This window comes from Crotalus tigris, unplaced genomic scaffold, assembly GCF_016545835.1.
Source record: "Crotalus tigris isolate CLP2741 ecotype Arizona unplaced genomic scaffold, ASM1654583v1 scf7180000017764.6130737, whole genome shotgun sequence".
NCBI classification, from domain to species: domain Eukaryota; kingdom Metazoa; phylum Chordata; class Lepidosauria; order Squamata; family Viperidae; genus Crotalus; species Crotalus tigris.
In genome coordinates, this window is record NW_024096618.1 from 1367988 (window position 1) to 1391727 (window position 23740).

The following is a 23740-nucleotide window of genomic DNA, read 5'->3' on the forward strand; positions in this document are numbered from 1 at the left end:
TCTTTGGTGTTTTCCTCCTAGCAAAGCAAACTTGGGACATTTACAAATACAGTAAAAGTATCCATTCTTTAGGTAAAGATTAAAAGCTCACAATTTAGGTTTCAGATTGTTCCCTATTGCCCCCTAATAGTCCATTTTAGTTTATTTTATAATTTTGGGTAATGGGCTGAAAAACAAAGTAGCAAGTATATTGTTCTAAAATCTCTATATATTTATGAACACATAAAATTGTTTCTAGACCAAATAAATAAATAAATATGTAAAGCTTTGTGCAGCACTCCATTAAGTATATACATTGAGCAAGCGCTGCTTACCATAAATATATTTTTCTATGCTTACATTGGCCAAATTAGACATACATAAATATTCATTTGATGATTGAACTGTTATTTCAGATAAAAACCAGACTATGGTGAATTTGGGACACAAAACTTTTAAAACTCTGAGGATTTTAAGCGCAGACTATATTTGAGTTTTATTCTGAATTTTACCTTTTGGAGGCGCAAAACACTTTTTGGGAAGAAAAAAGAAAAAAAGAAAAAAAGCATTACAATTAGTTGTGTCTGTGAGTTCCTTTGTTTTTACACAAAGCATTACGCAAAAGCCTGCAAGGAGAAAAAAGGAATAGGTTTCCATCCCCCTCCTCCTTAAAGTTCAAAGCCTTATAATAGTTTTTCCATGTAAATAGCGAGACAGGTTTTAACAATGAAAAAACGTATATATTCACAAATGCAATTAATTCTGGATGAAGTGATTGGATTTCCTCAAACAACACAAAACTTTTAAACTTTTTTTTTGGGCTTGGTAAATATGTAAATATTTAGTAATGAGAATAAACAGAGTTTTGGTATTTTTCCACTTTTGCCATATACCTGGCATGCCAGCTTTAATAACATGTGACAGTTTATTTTAAATATAAAGTTTACTTCTAAAGTCCTCATCTAGTTAGAAAGCTTCCCATCAGCAAAGTCGGTCCTAATCAAAGGAGGGTAATTGAAAACAAACAATTGTTTGACTATTGAAATCCAGAGAAGGGGTTAGAGTGGGCTTTTTTTTTTTTTTTGGTCAACTAACTTTTTAGACATAATTAAAGAAAACAAACAAACCAGTTCAATGCTGCTCAGAATCCTTGCAAAAAGGAATTCTACTAAAATCTCAAAGTTCAACACTTTTAAGATGTTTTACTTGGAAAGCAGTATGGAAGGAAGAAAACAAGGCAGGGAAAGCTTGATGGATCACAACCACCTATGCTGCTAATTTGCTAATGGAGATGCTGCATATGCAAGAACTGCAGAACTGGGGATTCTCCAAAACCTGATGGTTTCCACTCAGCTGACTGTATACAAATCCTGTTGAATTCTGCAGGGCTACCTTTTGCTAAAACGATCATGCCCATATAGTGCACATTTCTGAGAATACATGAAAGCACTGTTTGTTAACTTTGCAGAGAATTCTTTCTCTTTTGTATAGGTTATACTTGCAAGGTAGGGTTTTTGAAGGAGCTCTTCTTTAGCATCCATCCATCCATCCAGATTCCCCCCACCCACCCTTTCCCCCTTCCTATAATTGCCCAAAGTTTTAGGCAGCTTCCCCAGTTTCCTCCTTGCACCCCTTTCCAAGAAACCCATCCAGTCAGAGAGGTTACCCCCAACGTCAAAGAGCTGAGTGCTGAGTCACCCGTTGTGAAAGAGGACTAGAAAAACTTTTGCTGAGTAATGAATTAGCGTTGGATCCCACAGATATGAGGCATACAACTAGCGGAAGAGAAGAACAATCTTGGGTTGAATGAGAGAGAAGTGGGTACAAAATGCTGGGTGTGTGTATGTTGTGTTATTTTGTTTTGTTCTGCCTGGAGGGAGGGGAGGTCACCTCTTGCTCCCAATATTCCTGCAGTCAGAAACTAGGGGCACACCCTCCTTTCCACAGGATGGGGGAGTGGAGTTTAGTCACCTGCCAATGACTAAAGGCCACTCAGTTTATGGGAATGGGGCAAGCCCTTGAAGCAACCCACCAACAAGCAATTGTGCTTTGTTTCCTACACAAGGGCAGTGGGGCATCAGGAGGAAGCCCAGTGCCTGGCACTCAGACTGGCATGTGATGGAAAAGCCTTTCACAGTCGAGGCCAAAGGTCTGGTCCAAGGGAGTCATGGACAGGCAACTCTAAGGCAAAGACTGGGAAGTGCATGGGAGGGAGGTGAAAGAAATGGAGAAGAAGAATGGGTCAGTTTCTTTCCTCTATCCCCACCCCTTTTCCCCTTTCACCCCCCCTTTCCAAATCTGGCATTTCAGTTTGAGACAGGGTGGGTTCACACACTCACCTCGCCTTGTCTCTTTGTAGGGGAGAGGAGGCAATCTGCAGGACCTCTCCTCCCCCTATGCCCCCCACATACACTCCCCCCCTCAGGGACTGGGCTTAACTTTGTGGTTAAAGCTTTACACGTCAGAAAAGGGGGGGGGGTTAGAAGAAAGGTTGCACGAATTGTCTTCTCCAAATTAAAACTTACACATGCTTACACACACGCACACATCCACATTTCAAAAAAAAAATAAAAAAAAAATCCCACAACCAAACCCCAGTGAGTGGGATTGGCAAATGGGATTATTAATCCTGGCCCAGAATAAAGGAAGCAGCAGACTCCATGCAGACCCCGTTGGCGAAAGGAAGCATCCAGTCACACACCTACCTTCAAGGGCCGCATCGGACTGGGGCTTTAACCAGATGGCGTGGAGAGCAGGTAGGAGCCTGTGGTCCCTTTCTTTAAACCCCATCCAGAAGGGCAATTTGCCCACTCTCTCCTCACTCAGAAACTAAAGGAAGACCTTGCAATACATTGGATTTTCCAATATTTGCTAGAAATTCCCCCCCCACCTGTATTATTATTTTTTTTTTTAAAAAAGAAATGCCACTAGCAAAACTTGGCAGCATCCAGGGATCTAGAGAACAGGGTGGGGAGGAGTATGGTGGGCTGGCATTTCCTCTGGATAGTTTTTAGAAAAACAACCCAAGCAAAGTCCCTTCCTTCTTTCCTTTCAGAAGAGTCCCACTGCTAGGACTTTTACCTTTCTCCTGTACCCCTCCCCTCTCCAAAGTTTGAAGAGCTGGAAGTGGGGCACCTCAGGCTGAGCAGCAAGCAGGAGGGGGGAGAGAAAATGAATGGGTGCTTGTAGACAATGGTATCAAATATATTCTTGAAAGCAACCTGGTTCTGTTTAACACTTTAAGTTTTTAAAAAGGCAGCTACTTTAAGAAGCTTGTGCCTTTCTTGTTCTTTCTCTTTTTTCCTTCCTTTTTCCCTTTTTCCTTCTTTTCCCCTTTTTCTTTCTTTCTTTCTTTCTTTCTTTCTTTCTTTCTTTCTTTCTTTCTTTCTTTCTTTCTTTCTTTCTTTCTTTCTTTCTTTCTTTCTTTCTCCTACATTCCTGGACACCAATCAAAGAACAAATCACAGGAGGTGGAAGAGGAGAGAGAGAATGTGAGAGTGAGAGAGTGTGTGTGTGTGTGTGTGTGAGAGAGAGAGAGAGAGAGAGAGAGAGTGCGTGGTGAAAACTTTGCATACATACACAACAAAGTACAGACAGCTATTCCCACCTAACACCCAGCAAACAAAAACCAAAACAAATAGGGAAGGGGGGAAAAGAAGGAAGGAAGAAAGGAAGGAAGGAAGGAAGGAAGGAAGGAACGGAACCCGGGGCAGAGCCAGCTAGAGAGAAAGGGAAATTTTCACTCCGCGCTGGGATCTGCAGCGATCATTCGGAGCACAACCGTTGGTCTGCTAACCCGCCGTGTCGCCCCCAGCCCACACTCTGAGTCTACTATGCTATGTGTTGCTGGGGAGGGTTCAGGTAAGGGCTCGCATCTCGCTCCGTTTTGAGAAGGGGGGTGGGGTGGGGGTCTTGCTGTGCGCCTTGTCTTTTTTTCTCCCCCAACCGCTGCTGATTCTAATTTGATTTGATTAAAACGTCTGTCTGGCTTTGGGACTGATTTAAGACTTTCCCTCTACCCCCCTTCTCTCTTTTTCATGTATGTTTGTGATTACTGAAAGGGGGGGGGGTGTTAGAGAGGAGAAGGCAGTTTAGCAAGGGAATATCATCCCAAATTGACAGAGGAAAATCAAAGTCACCAACATTTTAGACAACAGCTAAAAAGGGTCCCCCTCCCCTCCATGGATTGAGTGAAATGCTTTCCCAAAAGAGAAAGAAAGTTTGGTCACTAAAATAAAAAGATAGTTTATTCGTTTGTTTTTTTTTAAACAAAGAACGGGACAGGGGGAAGAAAAGCCACCCCGAAACACTTTTTTCCCCCCAAAACGAGGAAATGTCCTTCTCTGGGAGGGAATGGAAATGGGGGGGGGGGAGATCGCAACTTTAGGAAGTGTCTGAATCTTTCTGAGTGCTTTCTGAGAGTGGTTTGGAGTGTTGCTTTTGTTACTTAGTAAAGTTTTAACATTTTAACCCGGTTAGCAAAACTTTTCTCACTGCTACTTTGAGAAGATTGAAAAGCTGGAAGAGGGGAGATTACTTAGAAGGAGAGTTCTTTTTCCTGCAGGGTGTAATTTTTATAAGCAATGGGGTTTTTGTGTTTTGCAGACAATACCCCAGGCTTTCTGGGAGAGGGCTTGTGTTTAAATAAAATAGAAATGTAAAAAGAAACCTTACAAGGTCAAAAGCAGTTTGTTTCCCCAACTGGCTCTTTTGACAATCTAATCATGACATTTAGCAACAGGCAACTGTTTTGCTCCCCAGAGAATTAGTTATTTAAAAAGAAAGAGCAAACGATTTTTTTTGTTTTTGTTTTTAAAAAGGAGACAAAACAAAAGTCTTTGGATTTTTTTTTTTTTTTTCATTCTGAATGTTGGAAAAGGCTGAGTAAGGAAACTGAAGGGGAAGATGCCGGAAAACGTGAGGCCGGGAGGCCAGCTTTGATTCATTCCTCCAGGAGCAGTCAGGCAAACCCAGAGCGTACGTAATGAAGGAGAGACCCAACTCTTACAGCTAGGTGTAGTGGATGCTGCCCATTGCCCCTAGAGGTTTCTCTTCAGCCAGACGGTTTTGATCCTTGGCTGAGTTAGCTAGCAAAATTAAAGAAGAGAAGAAGAGAGATATCCAACTGATAAACTTTTACACCTCTAACACTCCCATTCGGCAGTTGCAAAAAGCAACCTGGGATCAGTTTTTTTTCTTCTTCCTAGGATAGACAAAATTAGGGGAAAATGTTCCTCAGCAACATGCCAGCATGGCTAGACTCATGGCTTCTAAAGCTTTAGCCTAGCTTTAGACCAACTTGATAGTAATGGAGTAGCAGAACAAAGAGTGGATCATACTGTACGCTAGAAAAGCTATGAGGAAAGTTTCATGGAGGGAATAGGTAAAAAGGGACTAGGTCCTAGGAAAGGGTATAATTTTTTATAAGCAACACCTTCTCTTTACCGGCATGCACACATACGTGCACGATTATTCAAGTGTGCATGCAGCTATGTCCAGTCAGACAAAAAGACACCTTTTACTAATGAAATCTTCAATTTTTGGCAAGTACTTTTCCACCCTGTGTGCCAGCCCCATAACATAGCCAACACAAGCTGTTGAGTCACCACATGGGCTCTCTGGATTACGGGAACCTATATAGCACATGGAAGAAAAGGTAGGAGCCTTTTGTCCCAAGAGAGAGCTTGCAGTTCTGTCTGAAACTGAGAAATACTATGGTTAGAAATCCAGTGTCCTAATAGAAAGCTAATTCTGTGATACAGACAGGGATACGAAGGTATCTAGGAAGCAAATACCTAAACTGAAAGCCTATCTAGCCAAATACTCAGCTTTATATATATGAACAGCCTTATCAAGAAAGTGCATATACATATTCCAAACATGTATATACCACATCAGCATCTCCTCTCTATGCAGCAGTATTTATCTTGCAGCTGAGAGATGACAGGGCAAGGAGGCTCCCACCATTGGTTTAGCATCACGATGAAGATGATGATGATGATATCCATTCAGTTGTGTCTGATTGTCAGCTGCCACCTTATTTAGAGGTTCAGGCTGAGGCAGGTCTGACATTAACTCTCGGCGTTTCTATAGACCAGGTCTCCACATCTTTTGATCTTGACTACTTCTTTGAGTTTTTCTCTGTTCTGGCTGGTGTCAGCTTTGATGGTGACCACCATCAATTTGGCAAACAAACTGAGGACATATCAACACTGTGAATGGATTTGAAGTATAGAGAGAAAATGACTACTGTACAGTTGAAGAGCTGTTTTGCTGTAAAACACATTTGATGCTATCGTCCAATGGTTTGGAGAGATATTGGCATCTGGATTGCAAAATGAACATGAATGTCATATATATATATATATATATATATATATATATATATATATATATATATGGAATAGAAATGGTAGCATCAGGCCCTGCTCCAAACTGAAGTGCGGGAGAACATCTAAAAAATGCATGAGAATTGCAGGAATCTGCATAAGATCAGTCCTTGTTCATCTCACAGGCCTCTCTCTTACCCAGCCTATCTGAATCTCCACATGGCTATTTAAAATTAGCAAAGAGGCAGAATGTAAACAATCAGTGTCAGGACAATCAGATACATGACAGGAAGCAGACTAATTCATACAGTCTGTCCTATACAAAGATCTCTGTACAGTTCTTCCAATACTCTGACACAGATATTGCTTCATACCCCAAATGAAGGCTGCCAGGACTTGACTGTCTGGAAACTGTAGATTTAGCTGTGTGGACAATGTATTCCTGCATGTATATTATCATGTTGTAAGTAATCCAGAGTAGCATTGGATAGTGAGATGGACAGTATATAAATTTCATAATAAATAAATAAATAAAAAATCTATCCTCCAAGCAGCGGCGGGGAAGCCATAAATATAGTCTGATCCATAACCTAGGTGGCCAGACTTAAGAACAGAATCTTTGCATACCCATCACCAGGGCATCACAATGAATTGTGAACAAAGGTCTAAAAGTATCTCTATTTTTTGTATCTCCCAACCTTTGAAAACAAATTTCCTTTGCTTAGATATAAAAATTGGGGCAAAATGTATACCACATGGTTAAAACAGATGAGACTGCCAAAACTTAATAAACTGTTTCATGGGCCAGATCTGACACATAATTAGGCACGCTCTGGGAAGAGGCCAATGCTTTTTCTATGAAGTACCTCCTGTGCTTTTTATTAATTCCATCAATGGGGTGACTAGCATGAACAGGAATGATGCCATGGCATTTACACAGAGAAAGCAGCACACCTAGTCTTCAAATTTAGAGATATCCAGTCGTTCTCCTTATACCTTAATACCACTTTAAAATGCCTTGGTAAGGCCACACTTGGAATACTGCATCCAGTTTTGGTCACCACGATGTAAAAAAGATGTTGAGACCCTAGAAAGAGTACGGAGAAGAGCAACAAAGATGATTAGGGGACTGGAGACTAAAACATATAAGGAATGGTTGCTGGAACTGGGTATGTCTAATTTAACGAAGAGAAGAATGAGGGGGGACATGATAGCAGTGTTCCAATATCTCAGGGGCTGCCAGAAAGAAGAGGGAGTCAAGCTATTTTCCAAAGCGCCTGAAGGCAGGACAAGAAGCAACGGATGGAAACTAATCAAGGAGAGAAGCAACCTAGAACTAAGGAGAAACTTCCTGACAGTTAGAACAATTAACCAGTGGAACAACCTGCCTCCAGAAGCGGTGAATGCTCCAACACTGGAAATTTTTAAGAAGAAACTAGACAGCCATTTATCCAAAATGGTATAGGGTTTCCTGCCTGAGCAGGGGGTTGGACTAGATGACCTCCAAGGTCTCTTCCAACTTTATTATTATTATTATTATTATTATTATTATTATTATTATTATTATTACCACTCGTATTTTCTGGTGTATGTAGGTATTCTGAAAACATTCCATTTGTAGAACTAATCTAGGAAAAACTCAGTTCCCCTTCCAAGACCACAAGAAGTATAACATGTCTACACAATAATTCTGTGATCACAATTATTTTAGCTACTTATGACCAAGATCAGGTAAAAGCTTCACTTTTGTATAGCCCAGGCACCTTCTAAATCTTGGAGCAAGGGTCCAGTACAAAAATCCTGATGACTAATATAACTATTCCTATCAAACTCTCTGTTAGTTTTCTTAACGAGAGCTAGAAGAAGCCAGGATTATAAAAAGTCAGTTTCTTACAAGAAGATATTCCCTGGTTCCTGAAAGATAAGAATAGTTAGTTCATTCTTGGACAAATGTCAAGTGCAACTTGTTAGGCCACCTGTGATCCACTTTTGTAGGTGAAATGTGATCCCTAAGGTGTCATCAAGGGGAGAAAAAAAATGGATGTCAGGAAGACAAACAGCCTCAAGATGACAACATTGTTAAACCAACACTGGAAAGCTTTCAAGGTGCAGAGAGGCAGATCTGGCAAAGCAAAGCAAGGGGGTCCAAATGATAGGCCTTGCCTAACTAGGCAAGGATGGGTGGCAGAGAGAGAGGAAAGCCTATATCACAGGTAGGAACAGCAAATCTATATTAAGCTGGGTCATGGGCAAGAGGCCGTTTGGATGATAGCCCAGAAGATGTGGAACAATTAGTCACTGGAACTTAGTCAGAGAGAGAGATATCTGAGGTCTTGAACAAAAGGCAACGTGGTACGTACCCTGACTATATATGGGAAAATCAAGCTCAATTTTGACCACACTGAATTGCAGGCAACCAAAGAGGTCAGTCTCACGAGGCCTTGAGGAGAAGCCAAGAGAACAGAACACAAAGGTGCGGGGGGGTGGGGGGGGGGTGGCGGCGGCACACAATTGTCTGAATGTAGTAATAGCGACACAAGAGAACAGATGGGCTGGGAGAGGAGCCCCGGGAGAGAGGACATTTTCATAAAAAGGAGATCAATGGGGAACCCGAGGGAGAGGAAGGTAGGGAGTTGCTGGCGAGTTTGGTCCCAAAAGAGGGGACTGAAGGGGTACTATTTTTGGAGGAGTACTCTGGAAAGGGGCTGGAACCTCTGCAGGACATTTGCAGAGAAAAGAAATGGGTCTTAAATTATTAAATGAATTTGGGCTGCAGAGAAGGAATTACACAACAGTAGAAGGTGAAGACTCCCTTGCTTTAGACTTCAGTCCAAGTGGTACATAGATAGACCTTGTTGTTTTCTAGGCTGCAATACAATGAGAGCCATCATCACTTTCTTTCCATAAGACTTTTCCTCCCCGGGCTAGTGGTCTCCCATTGAAGAACTAACCAGAATGATGCTTTTGGTTAGCTTTTCTGAGACTGGTGAGGGCTAGCTATGTGCTGCCACCTGTTGGGATCTACTCCAGAACAGCAAGGGCATTAAAACAACTCATTTCCTTGTGGAAACTTTCTCAGCTCTGTACTTCCAACTTACAGCAAGGCAATCTCCTGCTTTTTAAAATACAGTGAAATAACAATGTGAAGCCTCCATTGGCTTGCTGCACCTATAAAGAAATGCACAGCAGATTTTTAAAAGAAAAGCAGAACGAGGTAGAATCTTTAACCTGATGTTATCCTCACTTTAAAAAGAAAAAAGCCACCTCCCTCAATCTATAGCAGGGGTTCTCAACCTGTGGGTCGGGACCCCATTTGGGGTCGAACGACCATTTCACGGGGGTCGCCAAACAAAGCAGTCCGCCATTTTTCCCCCCTTTTCCTTAGCTGTGCTACTCCCTTTTATTCTATTGGCTTTTGAAAGCCAATAGAATAGACTCTCTTGAATAGAGTCTAATTCTATTGGCTTTCAAAAGTCAATAGGAATTGTCCAGGCTGTCTCTACCCTGCTGAGCCCGCCAAAATTCCCATTCTGCAAACGGTGCTGCACCAGTTGAGTAGTCCTCGACTTACGACCGGTTGAGTAGTCCTCGACTTACGACTGGTTGGGGGTCGCGGCATTAAAAAGGTTGAGAACCACTGATCTATAGCCTCTTTATCCCATCCAGAAGGACAGTTTGCTTTCTATAGAAACTAGAACACAAGATTATTTTCCCCCCATCTAATGTCTAATTCATAGTGTTGGTTTTATTATTGATATAAACCAGTGTTTCTCATCCTTGGGAACCTTAAGATGTTTAGTCTTCAACTCCCAGGATTCCTTAGCCACCATGGCTCACTAGGGAATTCTGGGAATTGAAGTCCACATCTTAAAGTTGCTAAGATTGAGAAACGCTGATATAGATAGTTCATGAAAAGGCTGGCGATTTCTCGTTTAGCTTGTAATAATGGGAGAATCTATTTATTGCAAGTATGCCTTGTGTATTCTTGTGCTCTGGCATACAATTACTTAGGTCAAGAGATAGTTATGCCTGTTGGCTCTTCCTTCTGTCTGTAATCTCTTCTGTAAATCTTCAGAGTTAATCTACAAATCCAGCTGTGAATCCCTGTAAAAGCATTTAGAATACCAGATTCACTACACTAAGTGAAAAACCCCTAATGAAGACTCCCCCCCCCCCAGCATTCTTTGAACAAGGTGATCCCAAATTACCCTGCCATTCTTTTCACAAGTACTTTGAAATTCCATGGGAAGTAGCTTCTCATGTGCTCTTGCCAACTGCTTAGTTTCTCCCAAGGAATTTGCAATAAAGAGAAAAGTCCACAAGTCCACAATAAAGGGCATTAATTTGCCTTAATCTTCCAACTCTCTGAGAGTTTTCAGTCAGAAAAATCCAGAAAGCACCCCTGAAATTTCCATGTCAAAGAATCTGCTGCATCCCAAAAGGAAAAACTTCCATAGATGCCTTCAGCTATTTGTATTGACTGCCTGCTTCATAGCTAGATGGTTCACCTGATTAAGATCATCTGTGCTTGATCTAAAGGAAGTCATTGCTAGCTCTTGTTTGCACATGTCTCAAGTAACCAAATGGGCACTAGAATTTAAGTTTAGTAATTTCTCTTCTGCTTATGATTAATAAATGGTGGTTTTGTATCAAATCATATTGTACAGAGGGGCTTCTCCTCAATGCAGCTTCTGCCCCTCCCCCCTCTTGGCTTTGAGAAATTTGGATTTTCCTCTTGCCCCGCCTTCTAGCCTTGATACTCTTGGAAGCTCACATCACCCTGTGGTTTTAGACTAAGCTGGTCAGATTTAGTTTCAGCAGAGCTCAGCTCAGTGTTTACTTCAGCTCCGCTGGCTTCTGCATTTAACTATAGAGAAAGGCACTTATGGAGCCTTCCTGCAAGAAAGCAGTCAATTAAACAGGGCCTCAATTTGTTACTGTGGCAGAGGACAGTTTTGAGGCTGTGCAGGCCTCTTCTACTCTAAGTTTACGCAAAGTAAATCCCACTGAGATCAAGAAAGCTTACCTCCAAGCAAGCATGGGAATGGGTTTTTTATAAAGCAAAAGCAGCCATCAGAGAATGCTTCAAAGAAACACCACTATACTCTCAATTGCTTCCCAATCCCTGAACTGCTCTCTGTCCTTTGTTATCAGTCCGTGCTTCCAATCAATACTTCATTCCTAAGAATAAAGCCTTGCTATAAAATCCAGTGCCAAAATCTGGTAACCCTTCACCACATGCAGCAATTGAAATAAAGTGTTTCCTTGCAGCGTTTCAACACATGGGCTTGTTCTCTGCATGCTTGAGGTCTTTCATCCAGAACAGTTGCTTTCCTTCAATGGAAATCCATCATATGTCACACTGCAGGAAGCCTCTTGTTATACACAAAATGAGATGCTAAGCACACTGAGTAGAAGTAGGACTACAACCCTAGGCTCATTCTTCCCAGATTTAAGTTTCTACGGGGAGACTAACACTCAATAAAATGCAAAGCTTGTAAGATACGTTCCACCGAACTCAGTGTAATTTACCATTGAGTAAGCACACAACAGGAATAGCCTATAGCTTCATTCCTAGTCTTTGGGCTATGTTCAGAATGTCTTCTTTCGGGTTCTGCAGGCCTACCATGATGTTCTTATAGTCTCAGCTTTTAGTATGTCAAGTATCCTTTCAGCATTGATCTGGAAGGTGCAGAGGGAGGGGGGAAAGGCGTTTGGCATTTTCTTTATATTGTAGAACTGGAACTGTCAATCTTCCTGACCTGCATCCATATCTAAAGTTATCTTTGCATTATATAGTCTAGACATGACCTTGCTAACTGTAATCCAGGGGTACTGGGCACACTTGGTGGCCCTGCTTCAGAAGTTTCCAGCTAAGAAATGCTTTGTTTCTTTGCTTTCAGTTGCAGATATGAGACTAGTCCAAAAGGATCTCTTCAGAATCTTGTCTGATGTAACTTTGTTTTTCACTGTCAAGGAACTGTAGTGTAGTATCTACATATTCTGTGGCATGGCACAATATTAAGAGCACACTTGTATAGCTTTAGTGCATTTTGCTTCCCTATTCTTTTCTGCCATTATCTTTTGCATATTGCTCTGCAAATAAATCGGTGAGGCTAAACACACAACTAAGCGACTTTAAAAGCAATTTGTATATTCATCTGGTGTTACGTCACTTGGATTTGATTCCTCAGCCCTCCAACCTTGGTAGCTTGAAGATGTGTTGGCTGGCTGGGGAATTCTGGGAGTTGAAGTCCACAGGTTGTAAAGGGCCATAGTTGCCCACTCCTGCTTTTTTCTGACCATGTTTGTCTTCATATCCCTTGCAACAATTCTCTAATCTGGGCACATTTCCCCTTCACTGCAGCTGTTGATATGTAGGTGGTTATTGATGGTCCTCCATTCGATCATTGGCTGTAAATATAATATATTCACTAAGGCTGAAATCTCATACATATTTACCAGGTAGCAAGTTACCCTGGAATCAATGACCCTTCATCCCAAATGTGATTAGAAAATTCTAACTTTGACATAGAAGCTTAAAATCTGCTGGAAGATCTAATAAAGGCTTTCTAATTCTTAGCAGCATCTTGGCATATCTTCAATATGTTACTGTTACACAAACAGCTGGAAATACCTCAGTAGACCACATTAGTCTACAGAAATCTTCTGTTCATCTAGGAATTTCCGGGCACCTCATTCAGTTTCACACTTTTTCTGTTCCTTGTCACTATCTACTTTACCCACCTCTCCTGGAGCAATACAGCTTACCTCAGGATGGAAAAATCCTTACAAAGCACAGCCTCTGTCTGGTTAATTTCACTGTTTTCCCCCCCTTTGCATAGCCTTGACTCTGTCATTGATGCAAACAAGCCTGCTGGCTGCTTGGGGCTCCCCAGTATCATCTGCAAACCCCTCTGTTTGCTCAGCCTGCAACAACTTTGTGAGAACCAAACAGATGTAAGGACAATATGCAACTAACAACAAATCATCTTGTCCCAGCCCACCAGCTCCTTTTTGGGTTGGCCAAAAATTTACAAAATGAGTGGATAAGTATTTTCTCAGTCTAGGGTCTACAAAATGAGAATAAATATAGACCACAGTGAAATATAGACCACAGTTGGTTGGCTTTGAAAATGAAACTGGTAATAAAAGCATTTGGCCAATGCTGCTGACTCCCTGTAAGGGTCCAGATGCTAAAAACAGATGTCATATCATTTGCAGTGTGCCATAGACAGATAGAAGACCTCCAAAAGATTCATTAAGTAACAACCCATCATAATTAATATATATCTGATGACATGGCTCATTGGTAAAAGTTTTGGGCACTCTGAGGATCATGCATGTAACATCTCTGCTGTATGAGCAGCATTGGATGATGTTTTGGTTCTGAGGCCAATGCAAGGTGTTGGGAAAAAAAAAAGGTGCTGGAACTCACACATGTCATACAGGCCACCTTGCACTGGCCTACCCTACAAGGTTCCATCCAAAAAAGGTGCTGGAATTCCGTTCTGGGTGTTCTGTGACAAAAAAAAGCCCTGGTTATCACCTTTAAAGCCCTTCATGGCATGGAACCAGAGGAATCGTCTGTCTCAATTATATCAACCCATCTGACTCAATCAGGCAGGGAGGATATGTTACAGACCCCATCAGTTATAGAATTTCAACTGGTAGGATCTAGAAAAAAAGCCCTATAGAATATCTTATCCCCAGATATGAGTTTGGCCCCCACTCTTTTGGCCTTGTAAGTATTAAAACGAGAGAGCATTAAGACCATTTCTGCCAACTGTCATGGGATTTGAAGAGTACACAGCCCTGGGGGCTGGCGGCACGCTTGAGAGCGCTGGCTCTAAATTTTTAACTTTTTAACTTACCTTTTAACTTTGCTCTTATTTCATTCTTCATTTTATTTTAATTCTGTTTTTTTTCTTTTATATGGTTTTATCACCTGTATCTAAAACCGCCCAGAATTGCTTGGATAGTGAGATGTGCAGTGTCTACATTTAATAAATAAACAAAAGATTATGTAATAACACCTATTATAATGATCCTTGATGGCCTTTATTCCATCTTCATGAGCTTTTTTAAAGTAGCATCAAAAGGTTTGCAGAGATGGCATTTGAATTTAAGATATGCAGGACAGAACTATTCCCCAGGTGGCCAAGGGACATTGGACATTTTACACTGCTAGGCTTCTTTTGGCTGTTAGAGAAATCCCTGCATTATACTCTACACAAGCAAGCATATTTCTGGGGTTTCTTTGCAACCACCATATATTAAAAGCACACTTTGAATCAAGCAGAGAAGGATAAACGACATTAATGAACTATGTTTTATTGCTAGGCCTTTGTAAATGAATCTTTTTCTCACCTAAGATTATCCTGGAAACTGTCAAAAAGTGATAACATTTCTTTCAGTGTGCCGCACATCCTAAATTTTCCAAAATAATCTTTGACCTCTTTGGAAAGCTTCAGGCTGAGAAAGGATGTACAGCACTATGTTCTAAATTGGAAGCCTTCTTTATTAAGACATCAGGCTTTCAATGCTCAGCACGCACAGAAAATAGGATTAGAAAGAAAACTTTTAGCATGTTCCAATGGTTCAGTGAAGATTAAGGACTGCTAGTAATTTGTCTTGCCTCAATAGAATTTGTCCCAAGAAGTACAGTTTCCTTCTAAAAGTTCTGTTCCTCTTATGTCTCTATCTCATGTACAAGTCCTCACTTAACGACTTATTGCTTTACAGAGGTTCGAAGTTATGGAGGCTGCAGGACGGGTGCTTTACAGTCTGTAAAACACCCTCAGCCATCATCAATGGTTGTGCCATCCCCCTTGTGATCATGTGACCGCATATTAGGCAGGTCAGCTTTACAACTGGTCGCAGCAGCAATTCACAGTCACATGACTGTGATTCACAATTTGTTTTCTGGTTTCCAATAGTTGTTGCTGGTTTCTGGCAAAAATGCTCATTCAAATGAATGGGTTTGCTTAATACCACCATGAAAAAGGCCAGAAATTATTTCTAGTCATATGGGTGCCCTAACGTACAACCAAAATGACTTACAATTGTAGTACTGGGGTCAGCTATGGTAATTAAGGGCTTCCTGAATGAATTGACCCCCTCAATTTTAATTTTAGTTCTCCCTTTTCTTTTCCAACTATCTGTGTGCAACTAAAACATCCTTCTAATCACTCTGATTATTCTTAGAGTGTATAACTTCTGTATAACTTTATATAAACTTCTTTATATATTCTTGTACGTTTTATATAACACACATTTCAATAACTGCGGCTTTATCTTTCTAACACATTGAATGTACCTGCTTTTTACAAAAGACCTTGGGTGTCCTGACTATCAGCTTTAGCCTTGGTCAAGTTCAACTAAGTTACACTTAATTGATAAATGCTTTGAGGAGCCAGGAGCCAGAGGACAACATGTGAATCTAGTTCTATCTCTTACTCTCATATTTTATGTCCACTGCATAGTTGTATTAGGTTAATTAAATCTATCTCTGTCGAATGGAAAAGTGCTTCATTGCTATTAATCAAGGTACTGGTGTGGCAGTTGCCCTCTGAACTCCAATTGTACTCCAGGCCCAATCTTCTCAGCTTAGGCCAACATTCCCTAACCTGATATATTTTTCCAGATCTGTCGTTCTTTACCACTTACAGTTCTAACCAGCAAGGCCTGGCTGGCGTAGGTGAACAATCCAATCCTGTGTCTCATTTTTCCTTGCTTTCTTGTTTGACAAACACTTTGTGAAGATGCAAAATTCTGTATCAATGCATTACTGTAAGTGCCCTCTCCAACCTTAACACTTCTGTCAAAACATGTAGAGTTGGAGTGGCTAAGATTACACATGTGAAGATCAACTCGCTCTTTCTATCTTTTTTTACTAGAGCCACCAAATGGAGCCAGGTGCAAAACACGTCGAATAAAAGGGATTAAATGAACTCTGTAGAGCTCCTGGTGCTTCTGTCTATAAATATCCATTCCCAGTTTCCCTAAGCTTTCTTTATTTCAAGGGAAGGGATTTTGCAATTGAAATCATACAAGAGTCAGAAATTCTGCTCATCTATGGTAAAGCTCTCAGAACCAGAACCTTTACTCTACTGATACATAAGATTAAGCTGCTAACCTGCTATCCAAAACAACTTACAAACAGAAAATACAAATTTTCTTTTAACTACCCATGCACAGAGTTACACTGTAGAATCATTTTTCTGTTTCTTATATCCATGGGCAACCAACACAAACTAAAAACATGCATGTTTATTTAAAGATAATTCCCCTTTGCCTTCTAGCCAACATTAAACAGCATCCGCACATGCAGACAAAGAATTTGAGAGGCAGCACTGTCCAGTCCATAATTTCTTAGGCCGAAGTCCTATCTGTGAAGCGTCTTACATCATAACTGTCATACAGGCTAGGACTCTGTATTTTCTGCAAAGAGGCAGGTAGCTTAGTGGCATAAGGTTAGGAAAATCAGCAGAAAGAACCACACAAAACGAATCATGCTGCAATTCCTTTGCTTTTGCTAGGCTGGAACAGGAAGCAACAGGAAGCAACAATCCCATACCATTAAACTAATGTTATGGTTATGACGTTGACAATTGCTCTCAGTTGATAGTAAGTGTGTTTGAATTCTGTTGGAATTGCTTCACAGTAAACATGTAGAAGATTGATCTCTAGATTTTACAGAAGAAACTTGATTTGTTACTCCAGGTGATGTGGTATTTTCATCCTGGTCGAGTTGTTTCTTTCTTTTTTCATGAAGTTCATTATTTTAAAATATTTTGGAAGAAGATATTCAGTTTTAATTCAAGGAGGAGATGCTTTGGGGGACATAGCTTATTTCAGCAAATAATGCAAAGGGTTGAATAAGTAATGTAAAGTAAAAGTAAAAAAGTAGAGTCAACCACCGGAAATTTCAATAGATATATCTGAAATTTCTTGACAACAAAATAGAAATGGCTTTCTACTGCTCGGTCCAGGAAAGGCCTATCCCTGACATTTCCTAATGGCCTTCCATCCAGGGATCAAGTTGGCCCAACCCTGCTTAATTTTTTTGAGATCTGATAGCATCTCTGGTGTTATAGGTTCTGGGAAAAGCCAGAACCAGAAATGAAAACTGGTTGTTTTTCAGTCTCATAGATTTCCTGCCTGAATCCATTGTTTCTTATTGTCAGTACAGTAGGTGATGTTCAAAAAGACAGTTACAAATAGCTAACAGTAAACAGCCCAACCAACCAAAGAACCTCCAAGACCACTCCCTGATAGGGCAGACCACTAGAAGGTAAACTGAGAGCTAACTCCACTTCTTACTAGCACTGACGATGTTGCCTGGCTTGGGTAATGAAACATCTCCAAGAAGAAGAAAAAGATCTTCCAAAGGACAACTCTTCAGCCACTTTAGAATTGTATCAGCCATTCCTGTGTGCTTGCTTTTCAAGGAAGGGGAGGCTACAGGCAGGCTATCTTTGCTAGTTACTCACAACTAGTGTGCGGGTGGCTGATAAACTGTTAATGGGCAAGCCTTAGTGTAGGCAAGAAACAGAAATGGTAAACTCAGGAAAAAGCCCTGGAAGTGCAAGCTGGCTAAAGCCAAGAGTTCAAAAGGTGAACAACACTTTAGGCAGATTCTCTACTGCAGACATGTGAAACACAAGGCCCGGGGGCCGGATGCGGCCGACGAAGTGGTTTCATGTGGCCAGTGAAGTCATCTTGGAAACAGTGAGGGAATGGCCCCCGCTGCCTTGGTCCTGGCCCAGGCCGGCCGGGAGCCAATGTACAATTTTGTGGTGGCTATCTATGCTGAAACGCATTCAGTCTTAGCTCCACAAGGCCATCTGGAAACAGCCAGGAACCAGCCCCTGCCGTGTTGGCCCCGCCCCCTGGGTGCATGCTGGGGAGGTGTTACCCTTTGTGAGGAATGAAGAAATGGACCATGCCTTGGCGCCTACCCCAGTCCCACTCCCTTCTGCCAGAGACCCTCAGATCTGTCCCACTCCTGCCCAGGCCCCCACAGGCACCCTTGACGGAAACGATGTACAGCTGGCCATGCCCACCCAGTAGGCCACACCAACTCCATCCACGCCCACCCAGTAGGCCGTACCCACCCTGGCCACACACACCCGCCCCCCCCCGAGGGCAACCGCAATGCTGATGCGGCCCTCAATGAAATTGAGTTTGACACCCCTGCTCTACTGTAATGCCTCAAAGATGTTTTTCACAGCTTTTTCTGCATGTTGTACAGATACAGATAGTTTTCATTTAGTGACCGTTCAAAGTTACAACAGCACTGGAAAAAGCAACTTATGACCATTCTTCACATTTACAACTGCTGCAGCATCCTCATGGTCACATGATCAAAATTTGGACACTTGGCAATTGGCTCATATTTATGAGGGTTGCAGTATCCCAGGGTCATGTGATTACCTTTTGCTACCTACTGACAAGCAAAGTCAGTGGTGAAGCCACATTCACTTAACAACTGTGTTACTAACTTGACAACTGCATTGATTCACTTAATAACTAGGGCAAGAAAGGTTGTAAAATGGGGAAAACAACTTAACAACTGTTTTGCTTAGCAACAGGCATTCTGGGCTCAATTGTGGTCATAAGGTGAGGACTACCTGTATAACAGGAATGTTCTTAGGTTAAACTCCTTTAAGTGCAAACTGTATATGCCATGGGGTCATATATGAAAAATACACTATTAACAGGGAGAGGCAGCCATACAGAATGTAATCCTCTTCAAACTTTCTCCCCACCCAGCTCTGCTCTAAAGTGGATAAGATTATGCTTATATTGGTGTGGGATTAGTTTGGAATGTAAGGCTTAGAATTTATAAAATGTTATGTGGTCTCAAAGATTGCTAATTGCTATTTTGTGAATTAAATCCATATTTGACTTTCTTGGAGTACTTAGGATTCTTTTTGTTAAGTTCTCACTAAAAAAGGAAGGACAATTCTTCTTAAACTTTGCCTTACCTTCTCTCTATATGAGATCACCTATCCCATACACTGAAATAAATGAGAACCAAATCCTATCAATTCCCAGAGTCAGTTTCTGCCTTGAACTTATTGTGACTTAACTACAGAGCACCTGAATCCTCAGTAATCATTGCAGGTGGGGACTGAGAAGAAAGGTATTGTTGGACCTTAATCTGGCGTTACTACCTAACTGCAAATTTAATCAGTGCCCAGTTCTATCCTGTTTGTCCAGTCTGCCCTTCTCCTTCAGCTCCACATGGTTTTATTTGAGAATGGACATTTATAACTACTTTTCACTCACTTAGGACCAAGCCAAGCAAAAAAGGCACACTTCTTTTAGGATAAATCATGGTGTGGAATCACAGAATCATGATGATCTTGAAGGCTATTTAATGCAACCTCCTTCTCAAACTAGAGCATCTTCATGATTAGTTGCTCTAGCATTAGTAGAAGAGTGTCCAGCTTCTGTTTGAAGGGAAAACCTTCCTGTGTATCTTTGACTCTGTCTATGGCATTCCCTTGATCTATTAAACCTAATAACTCTGTCAAAAAAATAATCCACCATAATTTGTTAGTGATAGACCTTGCTGCTTCTGTTAATTGTAGCATGCTTCTCCAAGTGTTCATGATCATGCAGTGCTATTAAAAATTTCTTCGAGGATTTTGCTCAATACACTGTAGCTATCAAGTCTGTACTATCTGAGTCCTTCCCCTTCTTGAAGATGCAGACATTTGCTGTCTTTCATGTGGGACCTCACCACGATGTTAGAAATTCTCAAAGAATAATGAGAATGGTTCTGCAATACTTCTGCCAGTTCCTTTGGTACCCTGGGATGTAATCCATCTGGCCAAGGAGGCTTGAATCCATTTAAATTAGCTAAACCTGTCTTACCCACTCCAAGTCTACGCTAAGCTGCAATTTCCTTTTCTTCCCCATCTCTTCTCACAGAAGAGTGATCAGCTAAATGTCCATTTAAAAATCAAACTTGACTTTTTGCTTATTAATGTGAAGGAGTTTCTGAGAATGGATACTGACAAACAGGGAGTTGATGATGATGGTTAGAAGTATGTAGAAGAAGCCCTATGAGGAAAGATTCAAGGAACTAAATAACTTAACCCAAAGAAGATAAAATGAAGGAAGGGCACAATAACACACAGAATAGATAAATGGCCATCACACAAAAGTGGGCAAAAATTCTATTTTCAGGAATGGCCCTGCTGTATTGTACAAATGATCTATATAGTCAAGCATTTTGTTCCCATCACCATCCACTTTTACATTTTTGTAAAGTCCAAATGTCCCAGTGCCTCTGTCAAACTGTGGTCTAGTTCACATAACGTTACTGATTTGATTTAGTCATTGTGTGCAGTACTACAGTACTACAGCTTAGTGGGTTATGCACATCCACCTAATTGTGGAATATTCAAAAATCCTTGATTAACCATGGTTTTACATGTGAATCGAGTTGCTGATTTCAACAACCAGCAAATGCAGTTAAAGACGACATTCAAGACTGGCAACCTATTTGGAGCAGGGAATGCTTTGAAGGCAAATTGCTAACCCTACTCTGGAGAGTTGAACAGAGCCAAAATGGATAGCGTATAAATATAAAAGTAAACACACATAAAGTGAAGGAATGTTTTCCTTCCTTCCAGATCTTCAAATGCAATTTTGCAAAAATGGACATGAGCAAATTAACTTTGTTTCTTCTAGGCTTTGTATGTGTAGAGGAATGTTAACACACTGGTGGTCCAAAACTACATCCTGACCTTGAACTGAGGGTTGAAATACTTCCATGGATCTGGATTAGTGAATTAGGATGACAGACAGTTGCTGGCAGGAACCAGGATCCTGGGAGCTTTTAGTTCTGGGAAATGATGGGAATTCCTTCACCATCCCATTCTATTCCATCCCATTCACATGCATGCACAGGCCAAAACTTTTCAAGAAATACTGTATGTCTGCTACATCAAAATGTTCTGCCAGCAGACATGACCTTTCCCTATGTTTCATAAAGGTTTTGACGTCAGGAGCATCCATAGAATTTTTGAGTCGAAATAGATCAGTGGTTCTCAACCTGTGGGTCGGGACCCCATTTGGGGTCGAACGACCATTTCACGGGGATCGCCAAACAACGCAGTCCGCCATTTTTCCCCCTTTTCCTTAGCTGTGCTACTCCCTTTTATTCTATTGGCTTTTGAAAGCCAATAGAATAGACTCTCTTGAATATAGTCTAATTCTATTGGCTTTCAAAAGCCAATAGGAATTGTCCAGGCTGTCTCTGCCCTGCTGAGCCCGCAAAAGTCCCATTCTGCAAACGATGCTGCAAGTTGTCTGCAGCGAAGGCGAACGGTCTGGAAGTTTCCACCCCTCCCTGCTGAGCAACTACTAAAAATGTAAGTAAAAGAGGGCCAGGGGTGGGAGGTGGGAGGCCGATGGGCGCAGGGAGGGTTGCTGGCGTGCGTGGGGCCCAGCGGGTGCCTTACCTCCCTTGGGCTGGGCCAGCTGATGGCCCAGCCGGTGGTCAGCCTGCGCCGTCTCTGCCGCTTGCCAGCTACGCCTCGGCCGGCGGAGGGGGCGGCACCACGCATGCGTAGCGCTCCTGGGCAGGGAAAGTCCTCAACTTACGACCGGTTGGGTGGTCCTTGACTTACGACTGGTTGGGTAGTCCTCGACTTACGACCGGTTGGGGGTCGCGGCATTAAAAAGGTTGAGAACCACTGAAATAGATCGTTTCTGCCTGGCTTCCTCTCTTTCCCACAAGGAATTGCTTCCAATCAGCTTCTCACCTGAGTCCTGCTGCCTTCTGCCCATTCCTTAGGACTTATCCCCAAGTTCAGCAAACAAGAGCTCATTCCTCAACAGCAACCTGAGCTTAGAAACACTCTGGAACATAATACTGGGGCAACTTTTTCCACAAGCTTCCAATTTCCCCAGGTGGCTCCTACCCCATCATGGAACCTGGGGCCACATTCTGGAATTGTCATCTCCCTCTCCTTTTTTCAGATGTAGGTTTGATAGAACTGGGGGGGGGGTTTATCGGGCCCTCCCTGCATGTAGATCTGTTTAGTCTGCGGCTCTGTAATAACCCTCCTTCTTCAGCACCACTGTAAACATCTGTCAGGGTCAATCTATCCCAGGGCTTAACCAGGCACAATCTCTGTTGCCTCCCCCCTCCCCCTCTTCTTTCTGCTATTCTTGTTTATGCAGAGGCTTACCCAAGAAGTTGCGGGGGGGGGGGCTTCACCCACTTGGGGTACAAGTCACTTTCCTTCTTTTGTTTCCAGGTTGCCTGAATGCACCTTTCAACAATTGGAAAAGTTGCATCAGTAGATTCTTGTTATGCAAACCAGTGACTCATGATGCAGTAATGAGAAATCAAAGCCCTTGAGTGAATGAGCCATGCTTTGCAACCCCCACCCCAAGTTTGTTGAAATGCTGGCTGCAGAACATTTTGGCATAGATGTACCTTTCCATTGTGCTAATGGCAAATTCTGTATATTTCAGCTCTTGTAAACTCCTCCATTGGCAGAAAAAGATATCACTTTCCTTGCTTTATAATGACAAACTATGTAATTTCCTGCAATCAAAGACAGCAGATGTTTACACTCAGATATCACCAATCCCTGGCCTCTTATTTACTATCTCACATGAGTTTTCCCTTCAAATACTATTTTTTAAAAACAGTGTTTTGGGTACTTACAAAAAGAGCAGGTGCTACTATCAAGGCAGTAGGAGTGATCCATGTGGTGGCATAGGATGCATACCTTTGTCTTGTAATCAGTCTGTGGTGGACTAGCAGAATGGGAAAAGGAGATCTGAATACATGGAGAGTAATATTTCAAAACTTTTATTCCTGGGAACTTGACAACACATGCATTTATAAAGTGAGATTTATAAGCAGGATTTTTTCAAGAAAAAAGAAACCAATTCTTTCTGATAGATTTCATTTTTGAAATAATAAAACACTGATATCTCCGAGGCCAGGTTGCACATTTTTAAATTATGTGAATCCTGCTTGTTCACGGTACTTAAAAGCTGCAGGACATGTCATGCTGGAAAATATTGGCAGAATTCTAGATTCTAGAAACAGCAGGTTTGCTCTTGTTAAAATACTGGAGCTGTGGGCAGTGCTGTTCTGGGATATTAGAACTGGCATTGTTGGTTGCCGGCCTATACATGAGAAACAGGGGGTGAAGCTGAGTTATTTGCATCTGTAATCCCAGGGACAGGTTTGCAGGAATCATGGGCATAAGCAGAGCTATTTACAGAGAGCTGAGGATTAGAATAGCAGGATGAGGGTGGAATCACACAATGGAGTCAGAACTATTTTTATGGGGAGCCCTGAACTGGAAAAGGTCAGCAAATTGGGGTGAGGCTGGTTTACAGGGAAGTGGTATGGATATAGGCCTTTCATAATGCTAAAGGCAGCCCAT

The 23740-nt window shown here is 41.7% G+C and overlaps 1 protein-coding gene across 2 annotated transcripts in view; it reads left to right on the forward strand.

Moving 5' to 3' along the window:
* The first annotated feature begins 1931 nt into the window (after positions 1-1931).
* CLCF1 (cardiotrophin like cytokine factor 1) overlaps positions 1932-23740 on the forward strand; it is a 50853-nt gene continuing 29044 nt past the window's right edge. Inside the window, exon 1 of one of the 2 annotated variants that reach the window (XM_039341035.1) lies at positions 1932-2735. In XM_039341035.1, the coding sequence (XP_039196969.1) occupies positions 2507-2735 (229 nt within the window). In that variant the 5' untranslated portion in view covers positions 1932-2506. Of the gene's footprint in view, positions 2736-3509; positions 3841-23740 lie in introns of those variants that run through there. The other variant, XM_039341036.1, reaches the window with a different exon arrangement.